The following is a 26623-nucleotide window of genomic DNA, read 5'->3' as shown; positions in this document are numbered from 1 at the left end:
CTGCTGTGCAAATGATAAGGGTTCCTGTTTGAAAGTGCTTACTGTCCAGCTTCTACAGAGAGAAACATTTGCTCTGAATTGCTGCTTCTATCAATGTTTTAAAACAACTTACAGAGTAAGCATTTCCAAATTTTAAAGCTGTGTTCAAAACCTGGAACACACGACCTCCCACTGATTTGCAAATTCAGTTAAAAATGTTCTCACAAAGATACCTGCAAAACAACAGTGGTTGGGTCAGGATCACAAGCTGAGTCTGGTTCCTTTCTGCCAACATGCTGATATGCACCAGTGCCAGCAAAAGGAATATCCAGGCCTGAATTCAAAGCCAAGGTGGACATAAAGTCTCTCTTCAGGTCACATAAAATGATGCTGTTGAAACAAATGGACTGCATGTATTTTCACCAGTGAAGGAGTCGGTTCAGTAGTTTTAACAGAGGGAATTTTTAGTTTTAGACACTTTAGGTACAACACTAACTAAAGACTTTTGTTGTTGTTTTCAGTCCATTTGGGATTTGGGACACAGAGGGGGTGGGTGGATGAAAAGCAAGTCTAGAACCAAGCTTATGTGGGATTGTCTTTGGAATAAGTAATTTCCATTAGCTGTTTGGACTCCTGAAAGTCAAAACAGTTCCTCTCCAAATCAGAGATAACCCACAACCCCCCCTTGACTTCTGTAACGAAGGTTATGCTGGTTTAATGTGTCATACAGCTTCAGCCTCCTCTCTCCTGCATTGTAAAGCGAGACAGGGCACAAGCTTTCTGGACAAACTTCCCAATTCATCCACATCAGACAAACTACCTGACTTTTTTTTTTTTCCCTGCCTTGGCCGTGTTAATACCAGAGAAACACACAAGCTACATTCCACTTTCAGACACTATGGTATCGATTCAAATTCTATCTTGTAATTAACTGATATTATTTTGGTTTGTTTCATCCCCCTCTCTTTCTTCTCTGCCTTTTGCTTCTGAGGTACGTGTTCTCTGAGCATCAAAATTAGACACACTCCCTGCGATCCATTCCCATGTGGCTTCTAAATGTTTCAGAAAACGACCCAGAGTCATAGCATTCAAAATCACAGACCTGCATTTATGTTCGTTATCGTTAATAGCAATAATGCAAATGACCTCATTTCAGGTTTACATAAATACAAACGAGAGCAGATTCGATGCCATAGGTGGATGCCACCTCAGTCTAATAGTCTAACTCTAAAGTAAGTGTCCAAAAGAATGTAAATTATTCTTCTTATTTTAAAGTTATTATTTCCAATTATTTGACTCACTTGCCCATTGTAATGTAATTGTTACAATATTTTATTAAATAGATAATTTATTGCATAGACTAAGAGTGTGTCTTTTGTAGAAGTATTCTAAATGTCTATGGAAAAAAGTGTTTCTGGAGAAAAAACATAGGCTTCAAGCCCGAGTTACCTAATTCACCAGCCCTAATGAGCTTGAACAGCGACTCAGCCCAAACTCCCCTGCTGGAATCAGCAGAAGTTCAGCCTGTGTCAAGACTTGGGGAACACACCTCTGGTGAATAAGGTTGCTGTTTCATTTGTATTTCTCAATTCTAACACCGACTTGGATGGAACGAATCCTTCCTGTCCTTGGATCAGCAAGCTCAGCACGTTGCCTTGATCCTCCAGCACGGAGCCTTTCCCCGAGAGCAAATGAAACAAATCTGCAGAGGTATCACAACCGTGTAACTGAGAGCAGCAGCTCCCCAGCAAAGTGGAGGGCTGGCTGCAGCTTTAGCTGCAGGGACGCTACCGTAGCTCCGCAGACAGACACCCTCTCGCTGCTCATTTTTCAACATGAAAAACTTAAAACAATTTCTGGAAACGCTGAATCTTTTCTGAATGTCCTGAAAACACAGTCACAAAGTAGCTACTGGAAGTCATTTTTTCCACAGCAAGGGGAAAGCATAGCAGGGAGCAGAGCTGAATATCTAGTCCTTCAATCAGAAGAGCAAATTACCTTAAAAACCCAGAGGATATCTCATGTTCTTAGTGACGTGCACATAATCAGTCAAAAAGGTTACGGCAACAAGACTAGGAGCAATCAAACACAAACTGCAAACATAAAGGAAGCAAACATGCTAAATCTCCCTTTTTAATTGGAGGTTAAATATGATTTATAAATCAAACCAACATATGGCATCCCAAGGGAAGAGTAAACAAATTTTCCAAGTAAAACATCAGCAGCAGGCCAGTAATGGAAATCTCATTTAGGAAAATGGCATTACCTAAAGATGTAAGTAATACACCTATGTTTCTTTTAAGGTTTTAAAATGAATAACCTTAAATAATATTTTGGTAGAAATTGCAGTTAACTAAATTAGAGCTAAATTCTGAAGCTGCTATTCAGTGCTACAGCATCAGTGGGAAAAGTGACGATCCTACAAACACTCATTCAGATCAGTGTCCCACTAAAATTAACATGCCTACACAGGTAAGTCAGAGTTACCTAAAGAAGAAGGATTACAAAAGTGAGCACTGAGTAAATTTCTCCAGTTTACGATAACGCTTTTTATTAAAAATCTTTTTAAGAAAAATGTAGTAAAATTGCTAAGCTGTATGTGAATAACCTAGTCAGAGTTGACCCTGCAATTCAGAGTTTGCTGTCTTTTTATAATGCTGGAAAAAATTCCTGCAAAAATCTTTTCTTATTAGACTATATATCCATATTCTTAGATGAATGAACTTATTTTACTGACCATATTCCCCCTTTGATTTTCTATTAATTTCACTGCAAGAAGAGAATAAAACAGACTCTGAAAAGTGAGGGCATTGTCATTAAATAATTTTGACATCCAAAAAATCTTGAGCAGAAGGGGAAACATTTTGTAGGTAGGATATTACTCTGAAATATCTGCCTTTCTTTTCAACAGACTGAACAGCGGTAATACATTGGAATTGAGGAGCTTTTAAAGTAACACATGGGCAAGGGGTTTACAGTCAGTCTATTGCCCAGCTGAGCTGGGTTGATTCCCAGAAGGCTGAGCTTTGAAAAATGGAAAGAGACCTTTCAAGAATGGGGAATTACAGTATTTCTCTTTCACCGTAAGCTGTACGAAGCAATGCTGGTATTCTAGTTGAAGTCACAATTAAAACGGAGTTATTTGCATGCTTGAGTGCTTTAAGATTCCAAACGTAATTAGTTATAGTCCTATACAGTGTCTCTTACAAAGATGCCATTTTCTTTACAGTTATTTCTCCGGTTACTAAATTCAATGCATTACAATGTACTGCATGAGAAAATCACACTACTTCCTTCTAAAATAATGCTCATTCCCTTAATAATGAGCAGATCCCATTCCCCGTGTTTAATGTGCTTTTTTATTAACTTAAAGTTGTTTCCTTTACTTACAGGCATCCCCAGCTGCACTGAATAACACAGAAATCAGATAATATCGAGTGCTTTAACTATAGTTGCGACATGCATCAAGATCACTCTTAATTATATTTTCTTATCAAATTTTAGATCTCGGCCTCTTCAGGGAAATAAAAACCCACTTTTGGAAATAGTAATAGTAACTCGAATTTACACACCATCACCGATCCTTTCCTAAAGGAGCCGGGGGCATTTTATGTCTTTTCCAAAACAAACTATGGCAGAAACAAAAGGAAAAAAAAACCTCTTTCTCAGAGACTGAGGAATCCACTACAAAAACAACAGAGGAAAAGAGAGGTAGGAGAAAAAGGCACGATGGCGACAAGGCAGACGGAGGTTGTTGTAAAACCTAAATGCACTCTGAGGGAAAAGGGGAAAGCAAGGGTTTCCAAAGTTTCTTCAGAAGGATGGGTTTAGACGATTTTCACAGTGAAGTGAGATCTACCACATACGGCACACCAAGCACACCCTAATATGTCCATGTGAAATGTCTCCCAAACGTAGATTATTGTGCAAGGTCTGTATGTTCATGGAATGGTTGCTTTCCATTCATACTCCAGTTTAGGAAGTATGATATAAATGGAAGTCACTGCCTTTCCAGTGAAGGTGCTGGATCTTGGGATATATTCAATTATTTAACAAACCTCACAACCAGACTACCTCAAAGTGGAGTGAAAACAAATTCTTTTTGCTGTGAGCACAAAGCTTGATTTTGATGACAAAGACACAACTTGAGTCTCCCTTAGACACATGTACTGTGCTTACGAGGACAAAAGAAAAGCTCAGAAAAAAAATCATGCCGTATAAGCAAACTCCCTTGACTAGGAACTAACAACAGATTCCCATAGTTTTAGAACAGATTTGCACAATAATTCCCCCTTGGTATTTTGGCAAAATCTGGAGCCAGGCAGGGCACACATGGACATTAAACAAGCAAATACACTGAAAGGAATAAACATTTGTTCTTTCTACACTGATGATTAAAACTGTAATGTATTAGCAAAAGTTTCTATGAAAAATGCCTTCTTAATATATTTATCAATGTATTGTAATTTCAATATGGTGTTATTTAAATGAAACTGAGGTTGGAAGAAGGAGACATACAGACACAGAGACATCAAAGGGATTTTTGAGGGCTAGAAGCTAGGCAAATATGGGGTCAAACTGGTAAGGTCCCCACTTTGTCCTCTTCAGGGAGAGCCAAAACAGCGGTCCCCTTTGTCTAACAAATCTCTGATGCTGCAGAGGCAATTACTGGGAAGCTGCTAAGCTAACGAGGGTGAAATCACAGCCCATCGATTATTGAATGCCTATGGTCATTATGACTAGATACGTAGGCAATTCCTAAGAGCTGATAAATTGCCACAACAGACAAATTCAAACACACCATACAGTCTTTATCTACTTCCCACTCTACTTCCCACTCTACCAAGTGGTGGTAGAGCAAGCACCAGAAGACTGAACAGATCAAGTCCTATCGAATCCCCCTGCTCCTGGCACTCTGCTCCTTGGCTGTGATAGGTATCTCCCACCACTCTCGCTTTTCAGTCCTTGGTCCTGTTTGTCACGGTGGAGCTCCTGGTGGGTTGGGGCCCTTTGAGCAGAGGGTGCTCAGAGTGCAGTTTGAGTGTCATTATACCATTCACTCACCTCTCTGACTTTCTTTTTTAGTTTCATCCGGGTGGAGTGCCCTGAAGCCATGTGGGTTGGTGGGCAGGGCACTGTGTTTTGGCCGTGGAAGCAGGTGGCCAGTAAGAGGCAGGTCTCACAAATGGGGTTCGAATGGGGTGCCATCCAGATCACCTGGGAAGGAATCGGGTGCATGTAGTGGGATCAGCTCATGCCACTCACCCACCACATGCAATGACATGGATGCCTAGACCTCGAGCAAGCCATCTTAGTGACAGTATTTTAATAACAGGCACTGGTCTGGAGATCCTAATGAGAGTGACACAGAACCACACAGTCTCCAAGACAAGGTCTGAACCCCTGCACTAGACAGAAACTCTGCTAACAATTCTGCTAGGTACTACAGCAAGAAAGCAAATAAGCACCTCTCCTCAACACCTTCCCACCCACACCCTCCCCCCCAGGGTATGAGTGAGGAGCGGGAGGTCCAGACCTTTATCATTGATGGATTTTGCACACTCATAGCAGGAATCCAACTGACTGAATCCTGAGTTAGAATATAAAATGCTAAGTAAGTAATCTCCTAATTAATTTTTTCAAAAAATAATCCGTATAGGAGGGTCATGTAATTGGCCATAACATTTAAGGTAACATTTTCATCTTATTCCCAAAGAAGTTACCGTATGTTGTGGGTTCTCAGCACTGCAGATAAAAACAATTACAGATGCTTTGGACACCGCATATACAGTTCATTGTTCATCTACAATCAAAGACCAGGAACTAAATATTTACATTGCCTACATTTTCTGTGCAAATAATTGTCCAGAATTGCACCCACAATTATTTGCAATCACTTGCCCTTTATGTGCTTACAGCAGAAGGAGCTCATGACCCCTAATCAGAATGCAGCCAAAGGACAGGGAGTGCTATCCCAGCAAAGCCGAAAACTCAAGCCACTGACAGCTGATGAAGTTCAGCTGAGACAGAGGTGAAGCGGCTGCTACTTTGAGGTCTGCCCAATATGTCAGAGGAAGACTTCACTCAAACCATGTTCACAAGCCCCTCTGAATTAGGAGTTTTCAGCAACTCCGGTAGGTTTGGGATCAGGCCTCCAAACAGCACACCCTTTCCAGGAGCGAGCTTGCAATAAGCACTTGCTCTTAGACCCCTCCAGTTACAAGCTTTTTCCCGTTAATGAGTATCAGCTCCCTTTGGCAATGTGCACATCTGCTTCCTGCAATGCACACAGCAAATAATTCTGAAAAAAACTATTTCCAAAGCTATTTGCCTCTCAACAAATTGTACAGACATATGTCAGATCTTCTGCATTTTCATACAGGTGTAAATACAGACCACAATTTTTTCGGTTTGCATATCCATGACGTTAGTCCAGAAAGTCACAAGCATCAAATGTCTGAAAACTGCATTTTAAATATGATACATATTTATTACATGTTTTCATTTCAAATGCAGGGTACAAATGGGTTTGTATTTCAGTGATTTCAGCTTTATTTTTTTCCTTATGCAGCTGTCAGTATAAGCTGCGTAATGCATAAAATACTCAGAATATTCATCCTTTGTATTAATAATATAATTATCTGTAGAGGCCTTCCCCCCAACATCACAGTAAATGTGCCTCTCCGTATAAATACTGCAATATAACTGAGCTCTGTATGAAATGTGTACGACCCAAAACTGTCAAGCTTTCAGGAAAATGTGTTTTCCTTTTCAGTTTCTCTGATTCACAGTCTCTCTGTTTGCAAAGCTGTATGACAAATTTGTGAATATGATGCACCAGGAAAAGATAATGCAATTGCTTACGTATAAACGACAACTTGGGACATCAGGTAATTAAAAATGAATAGAAACTTGACAAGGCATCTCTGTGATTTCCTGGGGAACGTTTGGTACAGAATCAGTCTGCCAGGCAGAGCTTTCAACTCCCCAAACCCAAATACCCAACAACATCGCAAACAAAGGCCCCAGAGACACCAGGAAATTCATAATACTTAAAGTGAAAAATGTTGTACATCCACAAGTTCAGTTTCGTGTTAAACGAGTGTGACTGCATATTGCTGAGGCAAAAATGTGACGTCTTCTTGCCTCTTTTGCAGAGTCCTTTCCCAAGCCGAATTCCCACTGATGTGTGGGGCAACGGGTGAAATGCAGCCATTCGAACCCATCAAAGAGATCAGCCTTGGCTGCCAGCTGACAAGTCTGGGAGGTCACTAAGTTTCCCCTGAAAAAAGCCTACAGGATCCCGTGTGTTCAAACAAATGTATATCATTTAAAAGGAGGGATCAAATAAATGTATGTTAAAAGTACAGAAAACCTTGTTCTTTGGGCTTAATTTTTCTAGTCTTTCCACGCAGAGGGAGTTTCCAGGGGATTTCTGGAGAAGTAATATTATCATCCATGACTAAGGCTAGGGGAACAAGTCCTTCACTCGCCTAGTAGCTATGGAGCTACTTGCAAGCTGTGGACAGGTGAACCTTGAATGTTACTGATGCTTAAAATGTATAGCTGATATTTGTTGGAAACAGCAGAATTCCCTATTGCTCACACAAAATCCTTTGTTACTGTGCTTCAGAGCACATTCCCTCTGTTCCTGTTGTGTAATTGGAAAGCCTAAGTAAAACACACACGCTTGATTCCCTGCTGCTCTATTCCTCTTGTAGGCGCCGCTGACTTTGGTAATACAGACGTAAAACTGGAATATTACAGAACAGTCACTTCTCTGGGGAAAATCTGCTGTCTGCCTTCTTAAGACCCAGCTTTTGTAATGAGCTTTGCCCAAAGGAGATGAGGAGAACAGCATTTACGCTGAAGCCCAAAGACGGAGCCTATTTCACCGTAGTCCTTCTGGCACATAAATTATGACTGTGGCTTCCCCATTTTCCACAATCCCAGACACCCCTTTGCTAGATCCCTACAAATGAACCAATGTTCTCTCCTGTCCCCTGCTCATCTATTTACACCCAAAGCAGTACACATTGCAAGAGACTATGTAAAGATCTAAGAACATCAGAGCCTTTTGGTGAGGCTTTACTGTCACAAACCGTCACCCCAGGTTGGAACAAATCTTTTGGCAAAAAGAACGTTGCAAAAACTGCAGAAAATCACATTTTCACATCCTTATTTGACATGAATTTTCTCTGAATACATTCTAAATTAGCAAGGTAGTAAACTTGTGACAGACAAAGCAATTAATGTACATGTGAATGAATCCTCTGGTAAGCAAGTCTGAACACTACCTGAATAGACTGGTCAAAGCCAAATTCTATTTACCCGTGTTATTGGGGGGGGGGGGGGGGGGGGAATCTCCTCTGTGTCTTCTTTTAGTGAGCAGGGTTCTGAAAATGACCTTTTGGATAAATACTTTTTAGCTTTTCTGCCCTTTTAAACTCTCTGGACAATGTATTTTGGTAAATTAATTCCATTTTATTAATAGCAATTTGCTCCATTTTTAAATAGCAAGTAAGTTTAAATTACATTTATCAGGTGATCTTTCAGGTTGAACAAAACTTTAAAGTAAGACTGGTATTGACAGTAGAACAGTGATGTATTATGAAGATGAAAGCATAAATATTGAAAGAGTGAAAACAGATAAAAAATAGTTTCCAACACCAGCATTGAAAATAACCCGATGTACATAACATTGTTCCTCAAGACGTTTGCTGAGGTAAATGAGATGCCAACAGAGGCAATGGTTTATAGCCTATGAACCGGATCCTGTGAATCTTTCAGGATCGTGTGCAGAAGGCCCAGCCTGGAACCTAAGGCAGCACAGCCACGGTACAGCTGTTCTTAACAGAATAATGACGAGCTATTTCCATCGGTTTTAGTAAGACTGCTAACACTTTGTTTCGTTTTTAAAGAAAATTGTGGAAGGATGAATATTAACTCTAACAATTCTATCTTTAACCGTACAGTCATGGCTGTACTACACTGTGCATTATTCGTAATATGAAACGAACAGAATAATAATGGGATAATAGAAAAACGTAATACAAAACAAATAGGACAGCACTGAGGGCAGCATATTGTTTGTAAGGCAATATATGTAATAAAGCGGTTGTTCACTTTTGGGGCCTACAGTATTTCCCACTCTGCCTCATTCACCTCTTTCCGAGCATTCCCGCAGTTTGCGCTCCACATCTTGAATTTGAAAGGGTCTGATTCAGCTACTCTCGGCACCAAATACAAGCTACAAAAGTCTCCTCGACACGGAATCCAAAACCAGACACAGCACTCGAAAACTATGTCCAAAACCTCCGTCTTTGAACGGGAACACGCTAAACAGAGATCGCGGTTTTTCCTCGACTTCGTTACGAGCGCAACGAACGCATGGCCGGGAAGTCAACGCATCTGAGAAACCTCTGGTGCGGTTTGCAATGTTGCCATCGCACGGAAAAAAAAGTTTTCAAAACCCGTGCTTTCCCAACGAGTAACAGTTGAGCCTTTTACAGCTTTTCTCCTGGCATGGGATTTGATTAGCAAGTACAAAGATTGAGACAGAGATTTATTAAGTAACAGTTATATTGTGTTGTAATTAAAACGTAGGAAATTCGCCGTCTACTTAAGCGTTTAAAAATGCTTAATGTAGGAAGCAATTACACCTCATTTTCAAATTATTCCCCTGCCTACAGAGCACGCTGCGGACAGGGTAAAACGCGACTTTAAGGGCGGCGGCGGGACGCGCCCGCTCACGCTGCCCGGGGCTGCACGGCCCGGCCCGGCCCGAGGCGGGGGCTCGGGGCCGGCGGCGGAGCACCGGTGGGCGGCGCGGCGGGGTCCGGTCGGCGGGCGGGCAGCCGGCGGGGGCCGGTGCGCGGCGATTCTCGAGCGTCTGCCGGGCGGGCTGTGCCGCGGCGGCGGGGGCAGCGCGGGGAGCCCCCGGGCAGAGGAGAAAGGCGGGCTGGGGGCTGCCGGGGGGCTGCGGCGGCGGTGCCGAGGGAGGGAGCGGAGAGAGGAGCGGAGGAGGGAGCCGGGCTCTTTCCCGACGTCGCCCGTCTTGGCGGACTCGTTTGCAAACCAAAACCGAGGGAAGGCCGGCACCGGCTCCAAACCGAGAGCGGCAGCCCCGGGCAAGGGCCACAAGCCCGAGGCCGAGCTCAGGGGCCCTGTGCATCACCGCCCTCCCCCCGCCTCTCTCTTTACCTGGCTGTACTTGGCCTCCTGCTCCAGGGAGCTCTTCTCCAGCCCGTTCACGGCGTGCTGGGCCGGGGGGGGAAAGCTGTTTCGGCCCAGGCTGCTCCATTCCTCCACCTTGGGGCTGGGGTAAGGCGAGGTGTCGCTCACTGCTGGGAAACACGGGGGGAAGGGAGGGTTAGAGGCAGGGGCCGGGATGCGGAGCACTTTGCTGCGGGCTGGGGACGGCTCCCTCTCCCCACGGGACGCAGTCTGTGGGGCAGAGCTAAGGCGAAGCCTGTCCCTCGCCCGCTACACCTCGCCGAGCCTCCCGGGAGCCCCTGGAGAGGGTGGTCCCGGGGGAGAAAGGAGTCGGGTCCCTCCGTGCAGCTGGTGGCAGCGATCGCCAGTCGAGCCCGGAGCTGGCCGAGTCGCTCGTCCCCGCGTGTCTGCACTGGCGGGACGGAGCTGCCCCCCCGGCACTTGTCCCCCGGGATCTCCTAAGGGGGATTTACGGGAACCGCTTCGTGTGTGTGTGCATGCGAGTCCGAGGACAAACGATACGGCCTGTTAGAAATAACCCTGACACGGCTGCAGATGAACTCGGCTCCAAACAAGCTTGGGACGAAAAAAAAAACCAAGAAAACAAAACACAGAAAGAAATTAAAAAAAAAAAAAGAAAAGGGAAAATAAAAGAAAAAAGGAAGAAGAGAAGAAAGGGGGGGGGGAAGAGAAAAGTCCTGTTGTTTACATGCGCATCAGCTGCGGCACGGGAATACCGGACTGTTTTGCAGGCCGGCAAATTCCCCGGGCCCCGCCGGGGAGCCGGCGGGGTGGGGGGCTCCCCCGAGCCCCGCGCCCGGCCGCATCGGTGCCTGCGGGGCCGCGGGCCCGCCGGAGCCGCCGTGGGAGCGGGCTTCCCCGCGACACCACCTCGCTCGGCCCCTCGCCGGGCTGGGGAAAGGCACAAATCTGAAGTTGTCTTAAGAAATTGAGCTCTCTCGGTGAGCGCACTTTTCTGCTGATCTCACACTTTCCCATGAATAGGGGCTTCCTTTCCGTGTCAGCAAGGTCAGTTTATCCTATAAATCAAGGGCGAGCAGCCCCCATCTGCGGCATCGGCCGCTCAGCAGCCCCGGCTCTCTGCTGGGAAGGGGAGGGGGGAGATTTTACACTGCAGAAAGATGTGTGAAGCTCCGAGGTCTGAGGGAGACAGGGCAGATACCGAGGCACCCGGCAGTACCGTCAGAGGCCCGCCTGCCTGCCAATGTGGTGTTAATAAAAGAGGAACTCACTAAAAAAACCCTCCATTTCTCATGTGATTGTAATGTTCTCATTCTTTTTAATGTTCATTGCCAACACTACCTCTCCCCAGCACAGAGCGGAGATTGCCAGGCGTGTATTTGTTAAAGTCGAGTCAGAAAGACAGTTGTTTGTGCCAGTGTGGTCTGAGGATGAAGTTTATATCGTCAAGTAAAGGGCAAAGAAGGACAAAACATGTATTTTTTTATGTATGAATATAAATAAAACACACTTGTGTGCGTGTGTGTGTTGCTTGAAAAAAATACCACCTTTTTGCGAAAAGAAAAAATTATTCTGCAATGCCTAAAGGATCAATTTGCATTTGAAGTGCTGCTGGAACCGGATTGTTGCCGTTAAAACGCAATGAAAACAGAAATCACAGCCCCCCCCTCCGCTAATTGGGAGGGAAGAGTGGGACACAGAGATCGCTGTAGGCGAAGGTTATTTTAGACTGTTGTTTTAACCACATTCACTGTTAGTTCACTGGCAGAGACCGAAATGGAAAAAATGTCCCTTTCTTTGCGGCAAAGCGTAGCGAGCGGCTGGGAGACGCGACGCAGTTTCCAGGCGGAGAAACAGAAAGAAGGTGGAAGGGATAAAAGAAGCAAATCTTGGGGGTTTGGTTTTCTTGGACCACCGCTTCGGAGGAAAATACAGCATCAGAATGAAAGCAATTAGGTGACATTTGAACTTCCTGCCGGAGCAGATTTGGCCTGATTGGAAAAACTAGAGAAAATGGACTTCTCGGTAACGCCAAGGCGGCGCCTGTGACTGGAGGGCGACAGCGAGAGCCGGCCGGGACCGGGCCGGGACAGGGACCGCCGCGGGGCCGGGCCGGGCCGGGCGGGGCTGAGCGCACCCCGGGCCGTTCCCTCCGGCCGAGTCGCCCCTTCTCGGGTCACAACGGCAGCGGTGACGGCCCATATTGTACGGTCCGCCCGCAGCCCACCCCGGGACCTCCGATCTGCCCGCGTCCCGAGGCACATCCTCCGGTAAGCTCGGTGCCCGGCTCGGGCTGGGGAAACGCGAGAGGTTTCCCGAGGCAAACCGCGAAACCGGCTTCCGACCCTCGGAGAGGAAGGAGCCCAGGAGCAGGGGACCGAAACACTCCGGCCCTGCCTGGCTGCCGCTGCGGCCCCGGGTCCCCCCTCCTCACCTTGGTCTGTGATAGAGCGGATCCCCAGGATGTCCGTCACCGAGTGGGAGGACGGCCACGTCCTGGGCATGGCCATGGTGCCGGGGATCGCTGGCACCCCGGGAGGGGTGGGCACCTTGGCTCCTGCAGCAGCGATGGGGCTGGGGTAGGAGTAGATGTGGTTGTAGGGCAGAGCAGGCTGTGGGGGCGGCTGGTGCTGCTTGTAGGACTCGTAGTGACTCTGCTGAGACAGGTTCCCGATTTTGTTCCGGAGGATGCGGCTGATGGAGCTGACCGACGGCACGTTGTACTTGTCGCACACGCCATCGGCCAGCAGGCGATCCCGGATCTCCCAGGCGAAGATGCCCGGGTCCCTTTGTTTGTAGGTCCGGATATGTTTTACCACCGTCGGGGTGGTGACCCGAGGCTTGCTGCCTCCGATAGCCCCCGGTAGGATGGAGCCGGTCTCGTTGTAGCGAGCCAGGATTTTGCTGACACAGCCGTGGGAAACGCGGAGCTGCCGGCTGATGTCACACGGCCTGATACCCAGTTGCGCCAGTTCCACAATCCGCAGCCTGATGGCATTGGGCAGGGGTCTCCCGTTGACAAACACCCCCCCGAGCTGGTTCACTTCCCCGAAGGCAGGTTCTGCAAGCAAACACACAAACACACCCGTCGGACGCGGCGAAGGGCTCAGAAGGGGGCGTCTGAACTGCTCCTCACCACAAGGCAGATGTCACAGCTCGGGGACCCCCCAGTCACTCCACGCACGCTTCTTTCTAATAGCGGGATGCCCCCGAAATTGAAGGGGGGGGGGGGGAGGAGGGGGGGAAGAAAGAAAATAAAGAAAGAAAGAAAGAAAATCCGCGGCAACCAATGTCGGAGCCCTCCGGACTGTGCATCAAACATATTCCAAAAAAGCACATTCCAGAGATGAAAAACGAGATCGCCCCAACAGACGAGTCAGCTTTCTTGCCACAGGAAAAAGGAACACGAAGAAAAGTAAAAGAAAAGAAAAACATTTTCGAAGACGTGGGGGAGGGGAAGGAAGGAAAAGTAGTTGAGGAAATTCTTTTACATCTTGGGAGAGGCAAGGGCAACGCGGTGCTTCTGAGTCGCGACTAACTTTTTAAAGACCGTTTCTGGTGCTGTTAGCGCCTCTCGCTTAACAGCACAATTACACCAGGCTGTAAAACAAACGTGCTAAAATGTTAACTGCTAAGATCGGTGGCAGGAATAATATACAACGTGCCACAGGCTCCAGCCATCCACTCGGCTGCGATCCTGCCTCGCACTCGCCTAATAACATTAATAATAAACCGAGCAGTCATTAGCTTTTCTCTTTTCCCTGCTCCTGACCCTTAACGTGTTCTTACAACTTGTAGGAACACGAGCAAAGTCAATAAGGGAGCTGCGGCGGCACATGACGACGCAGGGGTGCTCCCCCTCTCTTGACAGCACTTGAACCCTCCTGCAGCTCCCAGCCACTTACCCATTCCTCTGAGCGGGACACCTCTGGGGCTGCCCTAAATCCCAAACGGAGACCTATGCCCAGAGGCAGGCTCCCAGCCTCCTGCGCTCCCGGCTGCACTAGCCCCCGAGTCTCTCCGATCTCCACCGAGGAGGTAGCGGGGGCGTGAGGGAAAAAGGGCTACAAGGAAATCTGCTTCCCGACGAGAGAGCCTTGACTTCTGCATTTCAACCTCGGGGCAACGTGGGCAGGGCTGGGCTGGGCAAGGCGCCGCAGCCCATCGCTCCCCCGAGCCCGCCCCCGGGGGCGGCCCCGCCGCCCAGCCGCCCTCCTAATGGTCAGGGGAGATGACGGACAGCGCGCTGCTGGCGGCCCTTCCGCTCTGCCTCGCAGGCGTGCTCGGCACCTGGGTCCGCGCCGCAAGAGGAACGGCTATTCCGTACCTGCCCGGCGGTAAGTGGCGCGGAGAGTGCAGCTAACGCCGGGGCGGTGCTGAGCGGGGCTGGAGCCGTGGTAGGGCATCGCTTGGCCGGGGGGGACCGGGGGTGGCGGGTGGGGGCACCGTCGGGGGCCGCGGCGGGCAGGGCAGGGCAGGGCGCAGCGCCGGGCACCCGCCGGGAGCCCGCCGGGCTGCTGCGCCGCCCTTCCCGGCCCTTCTCCCAGAGAAAGCGGCCGGGGAGGGGGCGTCGGGGCTTGCGGAGAGGCTCCCCCTTGCCCTGACAGAAGCGGAGCGATGTCTTGCCACACGCGCGGTTTCCCCGCGTTGACTCGGCAGATACGGGAAAGAAGTTCTTCCTTGTTTACGGTCGTCTTATTGTAATAAAGCACTCTTTCACTAACGAATATTTCACGGGTGGTGCACGAGGAGGCTGTGAGCGATGGGGGTTGAGTCATTTTTGGTGGAAACCACAAGCCGGTCGGGAAATCAGCTGCCGCTTCGCTTGCCCCGGGAGGAGACGGGACGGAGCTTGCGGCGCCCGGGCATCGGGATGCTGATGTTCCCCGGCCATCAAAGACCGGCTCAGCTTTTGTTTTAATCCCCACACTAAATATTGCACCGCGCTTAACTGTAAAATGTCAACACCTCGCAGCTGATTTCAACTTTATCAAAGACACTGCTACATATTAACAGTTAAAAGAAAAGCAGACAAAGCTGGTAGGAATTAAAGTATGTGTGGGTCACGGCGTGTTTGTGTATATGGAAGGAGTGTTTGGTTTGGCATTAGGTGTACGGATCCTGCTCTGTGAGCTTGTGTGTGTGCCTCTAACATACATCCCACGTACATCATGTTGCACACAGAGCTCACGGGCTTCCCAGCTCCAACCAAGAATTTATCATGGTTTTCTTTTTTTTTTCCCCTGAGATTCTTTTTAGCTGGTTTTGTTTGATTTTTTTTTAATAGAATCTCGAAGGTACAGGCTCTATAAATTAAATAAAACGTGAAAAGAAATATAATGTGGTGACCGGAGTGCACGAAATATCAGCGAGTAAAACATGAAATTGATGTCGCTGGTGCGTGTGAACACTGTATAAATATGATTTTAGTTGAAATATTTGTAAGATATTTTCAGAAAAAAATCAAATTAATTGAGCTAGGTTTCAGAGCCTGCACGTATCGCAATGAACGTGCATAGTTAGGAATAACTAGGATGTTGCTGGAGATCGCCCAGAATTAATGGCATGTTGTAGATGTTTTGCGGTGGGAAGAAGGCAATCGTGTTCCTTCGCAGGTGTCTCTTTATTTGATCGGAATATCGGCGGATACTTCTGTTTCCTCCACGGGGATTAAAAAAAAAAAATAAAACAACTCAACAACAACAAATTTTCTATGGCAGTTTTGTGGTTATTTCAGAAACGTGAGTTGCCCATTCAGAATATCACACTTGTAAATTGTAGTGCTTTCTCAACCTAGATAAAATTACCTCTGGCAAAGGGGATCCCCCCCCCCCCCCTCAAACGCCATCGTCCGAAAGCGATGGCGCGCTGCGCAGGCAATACTCGCAGGCATTTGCTGAAGCCAGAATCCTTTTCGGTGTTGTGAGCTGACCTGCTTTGGATATTTTTAAGGCAGGAGGCATTGAACTAGTGGGACCCGGATCCAGCCTTTAATTAAGTTAATGATGTAATTAAACAATGGAAGGGGGTGCGCGTCCGTAAAACTTCCGATCCGCCTTAGCAGCGTACTTCTTCCCGAAGCAGAGTCGCCAGAGGGATCCCCGACAAGGCTGCCCTCCCGGCAGGCGTGCTTCCCCGCCCGGCAGAACCCGGGCTGCCCGCCTGCCGGGCTCTGCCTGCCGCCCTGCCCGCGCCCGGCCCGCCGCCGCCGCCACCGGCCGCCTCGCACACGCGTCCCGTCCCCTCCCGTTGCTTCAGCCCGGTCCAGCGGCGTGTGGCCGGGGGCCATCTCCGGGCGCACGGCTGGTGTAAGCCCGGCCCCGCGACTCCCGGACCCGTTCGGCGCCCCTGAAGCTCCCCCAGGGTTGCTGGGATGCTCGGGCGTGACCCTGCGCTGCTCTCCCACGCTGCCCGGGCAGTTTCTCTCCCCATCTGTGCCTATTGTGCTCACAATTGTGTCCTTTTCTTCCCCCCCGCCGTGTCCTCCAACCTGTCTGTTCCCCCTCCTTCCCTCTCCCACCCCTCCACCCCCGAGCCCGCCTCTGATCTCCTGGATATTTGGTTTCTTTCCCTTTCTCAATGTGTGTTCCTGATGTGGTCCTGTCGGAAAAGCTCGTTTACTCTGCTCGGGTCTCCAGTGGTTTAAGGATAATGTTTATCAGAAGTGAACGTGCTCAACTTGTTTCCATTCAACTGCTGAGTGTGGGCTGAAATACCAAAGGTCACATCTACAGTGAGTCGGTAGAGGGCAGGGGGAGCCGAGAGGAATATGAAAACATTACAATATACCACAGCCTGTCGATCGCTTCTGACCTGCCTGGCAAAAAGATTCGTTTTTTTCAGGTAGGAAATCACTGAAGAATCGGAGGGGAAAGGCGGCGTGGAGAGGACGGGGGGCGCGGGGTCGGGGTTTCTCCACCCGGGGAAGGGCACGCGTGGCCAGGCAGGGGGCTCGGCCCGGGGTGCGGGCCGCTTCTCCAGCGGCCGTCCCGGCACGCACCCGCGCTCCCACCGCGGGGTCCCCGCGGCTGGGCAAAGCGAAGCGGGGGGCGCTGAAAGAGACTCGGCCAAGAGCCAGCCAAGAGCCGGGTTTCCCCTCCCGCTCCTTCCCCTCCGTGCCGAAGAGAGGGACTGAGCTGTGCCGTCCCGCACGATGCTGCCGGAGCCCTGGGTGCCGGCAGCCGGTGTCCCTCCGGAGACACTGCCCCTGCCTGCCCCACCCCGACACCGGGGCGTCGCAGAGGGGAGCTAGTGGCTGTTCCGCCGCCGCTCCCTTCCCCCAAACCCTGCTCTCTCGCCCTCTGTCCTCCACGAAACGGACTTGGCGTGAGTTGCCTGCAGCAAATCGCCTGTACGGCGGCAGCCCCCCCCGATGCGCGGCCGGTACCGGCGAGGCGGCGGCTGGCAACCCCGGGCTCCCCCCGCCCACGAAGGCCTTCTCCGGCGCTTTCCGGGGCCGGGGGACCTCCAGAGAGTGCCCGGCCCCCGGGCTCGCTTCAGCCCCTCCCGAAGCTGCGAGCGGGGTCCCGGTGCGGCAGCATCCCGCCCCTCCGGCCGGGCTCGGTCTGGGAGGCGGCCGAGGCCCCCAGCGCCGCCGTACTCACCTTGGCGTGCCCGGCTCCTGCCTCCCTGAGCCGCCTTCAGAGCGAGCCCGTCCTCCATGAGGGCCTTTCTGTAGGGACTCCGCGGGATGTAGTGCTCCGCTGATCCCCAGCTTCCTCCGCTTTCCCACTGTAGGAAGAAATCAGCCAAATAAAACGCGGCACACACCCCCAGCCCCTCTTTGAAGCTGCAGATTTTTGATTTTTTTTTTTTTTTTTTTTTTGAAGGAAGATAAACCCCTCTCCTTCCCCGAGGGGAGGTGGCTACTGAGGAGCTGTTAAGGCAGAAGGATGCTCATATGGCAACATATTTTGTAAGTAGAAGCCCCCCCTCCCCGTCCCTTCCCGAAGGACAAAGCCCCCCCGTGCGTGTAGTCGGGTGGCCGGGTTTCTCGAGGTGGTGTGGGGAAGGTGTGGGTCTGGGGGGGCGGAGGTTAGACCCACACAGGCGTGGTGAGGCTGTCGCAGGGACTGCCGCACACTGTCGCAGCTGCCCTGCCTTCTCCCCCAGCCCCTGCCACGCGGCGCGGAGCCGCGACATTCCCCCCGGGAAGCGATGGGACAGTCTGGAGGGCAAAGAGCACCTTGGAGCCCGAGCAGGGGTGGAGGGGCAACGCGGTGGGGGTTTCGGAGAAGCTTTTGGACACCTCTGAAAGACAGGCAGGGAAAAGCGGGGCAGAGGCAGGTGGAAGGGCAGTGGCAACCTTAGGCTGTGGCTGGACGTGACCCATCCCGGAGCAACGGTGCTGTGTGATGTAGAGAGAGACGACACCCACGGATCTTTCAAAGGGGGCTTTCGTTTTGCACAGAGCTGTTCCTACAGGCGGGCGTATAAAATCCCACGGGATCTCCCGGGATCGCTCCCGTTCTCTGCGAGACCTGTAAGGAAACAAATGCAGAATGAAGGGGCCTTCACGTATCACTGGCTGCCATGTGCATTTCCTTATGCGATAAAATAGCTGAGCCCAGCAGGTTAGCGAGCGCACCGTGCCTTGGGAGGGCGCGGGAGGGGGTGCGGGGCCGGTCCCGGCTGACCCCGCGCTCCCCCGGAGAGGGAAGGGAGGTCGGTCCGCCGCTCCCGCCGCTGCCGCTCCCCCTCCCAGCCTGCGGGCTCGAAAATGCCCGGCCTGGCCCCCAGGTCTCAGGTGTGCTGACCCTCCCGCGTAGCCTAGGACAAGCGCACTTCAAGCAAGCCCCCGGCAGACGCTTGCGTGAAAGCGGCTGCGAAGGAGAGGGGGGATTTGCACGGGGAGATGCCCCTTTCAGCCAGCGTGCGGCTGCAGGCGGGGACCGCCGCCTCCCCACAGCCCCCGAGCCCCTTGGCGACCCCCGGCCCTCGCCCCTGCAGGGGCAGGCGTGGTTTTCCACTTGTTCTCCCCTTTTCGGGGGAAAAAGGCTTTCTGAGAATGATCCTGGGACGCGTTGCTGATCCTTCGTTGGTAGGTGTCGCGTCTCTTATTGCTGCCCGCTGCCTTATTTTAGCTTGCTAGAAAACACACTCTTATACGCTTGTGTTCACATAAACTGCCTGCGTTCATGTACAAAAGTACATGCGAATCCATGAGGGGATATTTTTACATTAATTGAATTAATATAATATTCAAACATGCACGGAAATACTCGCAACAACTCCGAAACTCCCACAAAATAAAATATTTTTTTATTTTGTCCCGTCCTCAAACAAGCTGGGGGGTAGCGGGGGAGCAGTGCCATGTGTGAGCGTGTGATTTCAATTTTAAGAAATTGATTTGACGTCAGGGACAAGACGGAGAATGGAAATGTAATAGGATGAATTTTTTGTTCAACGAAGTTTCATCGGATACAAATAAGCCATGTCTGAACATTTCCTGCATACTTATGCAGCAATGGTGGGCAAAATACAGTCAGGTCTTGGAGTCGCTTCGGCGGTGACAGGCCTCAAAATCTGAAGAGAAACGGAACATAGCAAGAAATCAAGGCACAAGGCTTTTGAGTGTCATGCTTTTGGAGTAAGGACGCAACCTCCTGCAGATCTCCTTCCTGGCATGCAGGAGCAGGGAAGCTCCGTTTCAGCGGTTAGAAAATGTCCACGCAGTGTCGGGTTGTCTCGGCGGCTTGGCTGGAGCGCAAACATCTCGCCTGCGCGGGGGCAGCGGCTCCCCGCGGCTCGGCGCCGGCTGGTTCCCAGCGCCCGGCCCCGCCGGGGCTCTCGGCCCCCCCGGCCGCCGCGGGGAGCCGCCCCCCGGCCCGGTGGGAGAAGGAGCTGGCGAAGTCTTAAAAGCTCAGGCGACCCGCGGCGAGTGCCTCCGGGCATTTGGCCCCTTCTCAGGGGAGAGGAGGGGACGGACAGACCCGGCTGCCTTGTCTGGGTTGACCCCCCCCGTCTCGGGTCCGTAGCAGATCCTCTTCAGTGAAGGCAAGAGCAGGCGCCTGCACTTCGCTGAAATACACTGAAGACAGATGAACAGGTGAAATAAATGTACAGTAGTGCGGAAACGGGCGAAGAGCCGGGGTTGACGACGCCCCCGCAGACCGAGCTTCCCCGCCAAACCCCGCCGCGCCTCTCTCCGCTGCCGAGCCCCGGGGGCTGCCCCAGCCCAACCCCCCGGGGCGGGGGGCATCCCACCCGGCCCACGGCGGCGGTGCCACCGTCCTACTGCTTCCACCCTCGCTTGAATATTCAGATCGAGGTCGGGAGGGTTGCGGGGGGGGGGGTGGTGGTGGTGTCTTAATGATGTGTTAGTTGCTCGAACAGATTTAATAACTTTGCCGCCACTTGTTCTTAGCAACCCCTCTGGAAACCAGACAGTGTCTCATTAGGGCTTTCCTGGTGCAAACATTTGACTTGAATGAGCGGTGCTGAGTTAATTTCTCTTTGCACTAGGATTTGTTTAATGACATATAGGGAAATAGACAATTCTCATGGACCAGGCCATAAAGTTACAGAGGGCCAGATTTTAAAAGCATATTTTGTTCTAATAAAGCAATCGGGTTTTCATTTGTCACGTTACATGAATTTAGAGTAAATGAAAAAAATACCTCTATTGTTCTGCATTAAATTATAGGAACCAATTGGGAATTCCTAGGCAATTTTCTCCATTTCTGCCTTCGCTTCTGCAACACCTAGTACCAGTGCCACCTACAGGAATAATTGCATTTTCGAGCTGCTTTCAAGCAACCAGAAGCGTTTGAGAGTCCTGGTAGCTCTGCCGTCTTCCCTGGACACACAGCAGAAAGTCTGACTTCGAAAGTCATTGTCTTTCTTCGTGGCTTTCCTTCGAGACCACACGCACGCACAGCAGTGTGCACACGTGTGCAAACGCACGCAGGCTCCTCTGAGCCACGGCAGGTGGGAGGGACGGGGCCCCTCCCGCGGGGGCAGGGGAGTCGCTGCAAGAAAAGGTGAGGGGCAGCGCTGTTTGCTTACGCCAAGCAGCGTTTCGGGGTGCCGCTGGCGATGCCCCGCTGGGGCCGGGGAGGGGGCCGAGCAGAGGGCGGGTGGCAGGCCGCCAGCTCCCGCTTGCGCCGGCGGAGCCCAGCACACCTAAGGGCACGGGGAATTAGGAGCCCGCCTGCACAGCGACTCAGATCAACGCCTGTTTATCTCCCGGCTGTGTTTTTACGAGAGGCAGCTACAAGCCAAGCGCGGCTCTGCCTTGCTCTCCTGCACGCCTCGGGGCTTTACCTTCGCCCGACGATTTATAACGAATGTCTCCGGAATTCCAGGGGAAGAATAATTATCCCCTCCCTCGCCTCTTTGGTGGGGGAGGCCTTGGCTGCCAGCGGAGTTTCTCCTTCGCTGCGGCCGTGCAGACCCGCGGAGCGAGCCCGAAGGGGTTCGCCGGCACTGGGGAGGGGGTCGCCGGGGGCGGCGGGCAGCGGCCCGGGCTGCGCTCCCGCAGGTGGCTCCGCCGGGGAGGAAGTTTCCTCACTTGACTTTGTGTCCGCTAATCCTTTCCCACGGTTAAACCGACCCCCTAAATATTTGTCTTCGGGACTTAACGGCGGTGGCGATCCTTCCTGGTCAGGTTTGAAAGTGCGCCCTTTTCCTCTCGACCCTTTCTCTTGAAGGGTTTTCCGTTCCTATAGCTTTACGTGTGCATAAACCCCTTATCTAAAAATGCGTATACGGACGCCTTCGTCCTCTGCATTATACGCGTTGACGCCCTGTTGCTCTGAAGAGGAGCTACCTCCGAGATGACCTGAGGTTTGTCTGCAGGTGCGGCACCGGTGTCCGCGGCTCACGGACCGCGGCAGTCAACCCAGCTGGAAGCGGGGGGGAAGGTGTGACACAACCCGCAGGGCCCGGGCGCGCCAGGACCGAGTCTGGGCTGGAGGCATTTCCAAAGGAAAAGGGCTGTTAGAGTTTTCCTCCAAAACCTCGTCTCCCTTTGCATTATATAGTCGCAAAACACGTTTGTTTTTTTTTTTTTTTCCCTGATAGGGTAGGAAGTGCGATCATGTTTATGAAAGAAAGCAAGCTTTTTGGCCTACGCTGAAAGATTTGTAGCCGTTTTAATGTTTTACAGCCTGGAGAAAACTCGACCGTTCCTGCTCTGAGGGTTTCCTTCCCTTGTGAGAATAAAACGGGGAGAAAACGAGACGCGGGGAGAGAGCCGAGCTGCCCTTTCTCCCTGCCCCAGCCCCCCCTGCCTTGCGCGGGTCCGCAGCTGCGCTCGATGCTCCGTCCCCGGGGGGGACCCCAGCGTCGCGCCTCTCACCCACTCCCCAAAGGGCCGGTGGCATTACTGATGCACGTGAAAACAAATGATTTGTGACGTGAAATAGCAAAGACGTAATCGGGCGCGGAGTTCACTATCCGTTGCTGGTTTTTTATAAAGTGAACGAAAATTTCTGCCTTCCCGGCTTAATGTTTCTGCGGTGAAACTCAGTGTTTTTTACGCGGCGGATGCGGGGTCGAGCCCTGCCCGCTTACACCACGCGTGGAAACGAAAGTGTCATTTCACCCACGCTGTATACCAGCCAAGTGCCAGGTTGCAATTATCCCCAGCAGCCTGTGCTGCCGCTTCTCCGGCAAAAGCCCGGCTCCGGCCCGGGGCAGGGCAGCCCGCTCCCGCCGAGGAGCCGCTGGACCCGGGCGTGCAGAGCTCGGGCGCCGGGTTTCGCACCGGGCCATCTCGTTTTCGTTTGCAAAATATTTCTCTCCTGCAACGGTGGTGTAGTAACTGAGAGGATAAAACCCACCCAGCGCATTTACAACGTTGAGACGCCGCAACGTTTAATGCAGAATAGTGCTGTATGTATACATTTTTTTTAACATATTTTTTTCCTTTGGAGAAGAACGGCTATTTCGAGGGAAGAAGACCGCTGCCCCTCGCCACTGTCCAGCTAACGTGACTCCGCTCCCGGGGAGAGGCAGATGCCACTCGGCGCGGAGGGGTTTTTTCCCTCGGGCTTCCGGCGACGTCAGAAAACAACATTTAACAGTGGCTTCTCCGTGGGTTTTCTGCCAAACGCAGCAACAATGAGTAACGCAGGGACGATGCGGGGCCACCCGCGGCGCTGAGGGGCGTTTTGGCTTCCGCCGTCGTGCTGTGATTTTGCACACATCCTTTTTCAGGGGCTGCGAGCGCTGATGTCCGAGCCCCAGAGGCTGTAGCTGTCCGCCAAAGGGACCCCCCTGCCGGGACCCCCATCCAGCCCCGAGGGACATATGCAGCGCGGGGGATGCGGGAGATGGGCGACCTATAGCCAGCAGCCCGGCACGTCGGGGCGACCCCTTGTCCCCTCGTGCAGCTGCCCACCTCCAGCCCCATATCCCGGGCCACCCCCGGGGAGAGGGCGCAGCAGGACCAGCGCCTGGGCTGCACAAGCGCCCCACTCCTGGCAAGGGAGTCCCGGAGCATCCCCAACGGGGGCAGCTTCCAGGCCGGAGAGCCGGATCCGGCCTTTGCAGTCCATGCACTGCCCTGGGATTACTTCCAGCGGCGGAGCTGAAGGAGGAAGATGAGGGAAATTTGCTGTGTACAGCCCTGTGCCGAGCACCGAGGCATCGTCTCAGCGGCTATGGGCGGCTTCACGCCGACAGGCAGCGGGGGCTGCTCCCTGCCTGGCCCCAGCTCAGACTCCCTCGGGACATCCCAGTGCCACCGACTTGGCCCCGGCGGCAGGGCCCCGTGTCACAGCGGGCTGCTGCTCACCGCCTGCCCCTGCCACTGCTCTGGGATTGATGCGTGCTGCATCCACCCGGCCTTATCAGTGCTTCCCTTGACAGTTTTCCTCCTCCCCAAGGATGAGATCTGAGATATCCCCGTTTGGGACATTTTTCCTCGGAGCGTTTTAGGTCATCTCAGACCGCCCAATAGGCAGAAGGCGCTCAGCGATGGGGCAGGGGAACAGAAGGGCCGTGGGAGGTTTGGGCTTTTCCTGCTGCTTGTAGAAGACTAGGACCTACATGATGGGAAGAAAGGTGATGCTAAGGCCTCCAGAGAAAGTTTGCTGGCAAGACCTCCAAGTATAGCTGCTGCGAAGGTCTCCCTGCAGCCCTGCTGGAGATGCTGGATGGCGACTCCCCGCACCCCTGCACCAGGGCTTCTCTGCATGACAAAGGTCGATGCTTATCCCAAATCAGGGAAACCACGGGTGCCCTCGGCGGGAGGCCGAGTCAGAAGCTCCCTGCAGTGCGGTGCGAGGTTCACTGCATCTCTGCGACTTCCAGGATCGAGACCTGGAACCGAGACCTAGCCCAGGCGAGTGACCCTTTAGCTGCAAAGACCTGCTGCCGGTCGCTGGGCAGAGGCAGGGTGAAGTGGCCGAGGTGGGACTTGGTGCCCATATCTACGAACTCAGCAACTGCTCAGCAATTTAGGAAACTCAGTCCAGCTGCTTCTGTTTATTGTCAAAACCTGCAGATACTTGTCCGACGTCTCTCTTGTATCATCTAGAATACTGTGAACAGCCTCTTAGTCTCTGGATGTCAGGGTATAAGCCACATAGTATCTCTCTTCACGTATGTACAAACACCCTCCGCTTATAATAGGAGTAATAGATGAAATGTCACTTAGGAAAAAAAAAGCAAACAGCATCCCGTTGTTCTTCACATTTGAAGGGTTTGTTTATTCTTTGTATGCACACAATTTAGGATGAAGGCGGGGGCTTCCATGGGATTTGAATAAGGTGCCCTTTTTGCCTTGTAGTTTTTAACCTATATCTTCCACTAGTAAATTGTGACTATCAAAAGAAAAAAAAAATATCTATTATAGATCCCACTCCCGTTAAATACAGTTGCAAGGCCAAATAACTGCGAGGAAACTGAGTGAAAAATTCATTTAAAAGAATCAAATAGTCATAGACGGATTATTAATGTATTGCTATTGTAAATCAACAATCATTTTAGATTTGGACTACTGCAGCACTCTAGAAGATATAAAACACTATCAGGACCAGCTTCCTGTATTAATAACCGTGCAACTTTCTTTAAAAAATTGTGGATGGTTTCTTCAGGATCAAAAATGGTTTATAACTTCTGAACCTATTACCTTCAGTATTTCTGTGCTTATACACATAAAATACAGTTTCTCATTTACAAACAAATCTGAGCACACTGTTCCGAGAAACAATGCAAAAGAATTGTTTTTTTTCCCGCTACTGGGAAAGTAGCGTGGATTTAGACAATAAAGATGAACTTTAGTATGGCTTTCAGAAGTGTTTTTATGAAAAGTCAGCTAAAATTTTTGTGCTTGTATTTCCCGGTTAGTATTTTCTTTGAATGTACAGGTGCGCAGTAAAATTGGTCTCCTTTAGATATATGTATATGGTTATACGCATACGACTGCTCGCTTGTTGGACTAAGGGAAAGGTATTAGGCTGTTAGGACGTCCAAATTCAGTGGCAGTGGGGAAAGGACTTTACAGGCTCGGACCTCTGTATTAGTGAATCGGCGTGGAAAGGCCGACCGCAGGTAGCGACGCTTGCCCCAAGCGCCCGGGTGTGCGGGGGAGCCTGACCCCCGCCGCGACACCGAAGGACCCTGCGGGCTCTCCCGCCCAAAAGAATCGCTTTCCGAGCCCCCCGGGCGACACCCGCTCCATGCCAGCTCAAGGTGACCGCATGAAAACTGCAGAAAGCAACCGGGTGAGCAGGTCCCCGGCCGCGGCACATGCCTGCAGCCCTTCGCAGCCCCTTCTGCCCCTCTTTCGACAGCGGCTCTTTCCCGTCTTCCAGCCCCGGGGGGGTGGCTACCCGGCCCCCGCAGCAGCCCCCCGGTCCCCGCGGGGCCGCAGCCTGTGCTTTCGGTGGCGCCTTTGTGGCCCTCACCACAGGGCTGGGGTCAGGCTGGGGACACCGTGAGGCGACGTCGGCTGTGAACGGGGTAAAATTCACGATCGCCCGGGTTTTTATCACTTTCGAGGCGCCGGCTTTTTGACCGTGAAGCTGTACGCCGGGTAGTCTCAGGTTGCCCACCCCATCCCTCCCCTTCAGCTGGGGCACCCCTCGGAAAGAGCGGAGCAGGGGGGATGCGGCACCAGGACCGCTCCGCCCTGGCAGCACGCGCCTGGGCGCAGGGAGCGCGGACATCCGCGGACACTGCGCGCAGCGTCTCGCCCGGGCACAGTGTCTCACCCGGCCCGGGGAGAGGGGGAGCCCTGGTCCCGGCTGCCGGGGGAGCAGGGAGAGCCCCCGAGGCCGAGAAATGCCCCTTCTTTCTCTCCCGGCGGGAAGGACTGCGGTAAGCGCCAGTCCTTTCCCATCACACGATCCGTATATAGCTATATATGTGTGTGTACATATATATATATATATATATGTTTTCAGCATAGTTGTGTCTTACACGATCCGGGACGTTTTCTGGGAGCGGGAGGCAGTTCCTTCCCCAGGAGGTTTGCCGGAATAACCAGAGCAACGTT

General features: G+C 51.6%; 1 protein-coding gene across 1 annotated transcript in view; it reads right to left on the bottom strand.

The window, feature by feature from the left end:
• PAX9 (paired box 9) overlaps positions 1-26294 on the bottom strand; it is a 31065-nt gene extending 4771 nt beyond the window's left edge. Inside the window, exons 1-9 of the mRNA XM_076343520.1 lie at positions 25880-26294; positions 23522-23710; positions 21947-22022; positions 21184-21300; positions 18554-18656; positions 17781-17907; positions 12611-13237; positions 10183-10325; positions 5044-5196 (exon numbers count right to left, since the gene is read on the bottom strand). Of these exons, the coding sequence (XP_076199635.1) occupies positions 5044-5196; positions 10183-10325; positions 12611-13237; positions 17781-17907; positions 18554-18656; positions 21184-21300; positions 21947-22022; positions 23522-23710; positions 25880-26294 (1950 nt within the window). The remainder of the gene's footprint in view (positions 1-5043; positions 5197-10182; positions 10326-12610; positions 13238-17780; positions 17908-18553; positions 18657-21183; positions 21301-21946; positions 22023-23521; positions 23711-25879) is intronic.
• Between the last annotated feature and the right edge of the window lie 329 nt (positions 26295-26623).

The sequence above is a fragment of the Aptenodytes patagonicus genome, chromosome 7, assembly GCF_965638725.1.
Source record: "Aptenodytes patagonicus chromosome 7, bAptPat1.pri.cur, whole genome shotgun sequence".
Taxonomy (NCBI): domain Eukaryota; kingdom Metazoa; phylum Chordata; class Aves; order Sphenisciformes; family Spheniscidae; genus Aptenodytes; species Aptenodytes patagonicus.
The sequence above is the reverse complement of the archived record's forward strand: the minus strand, read 5'-3'. Positions and strand labels throughout refer to the sequence as shown.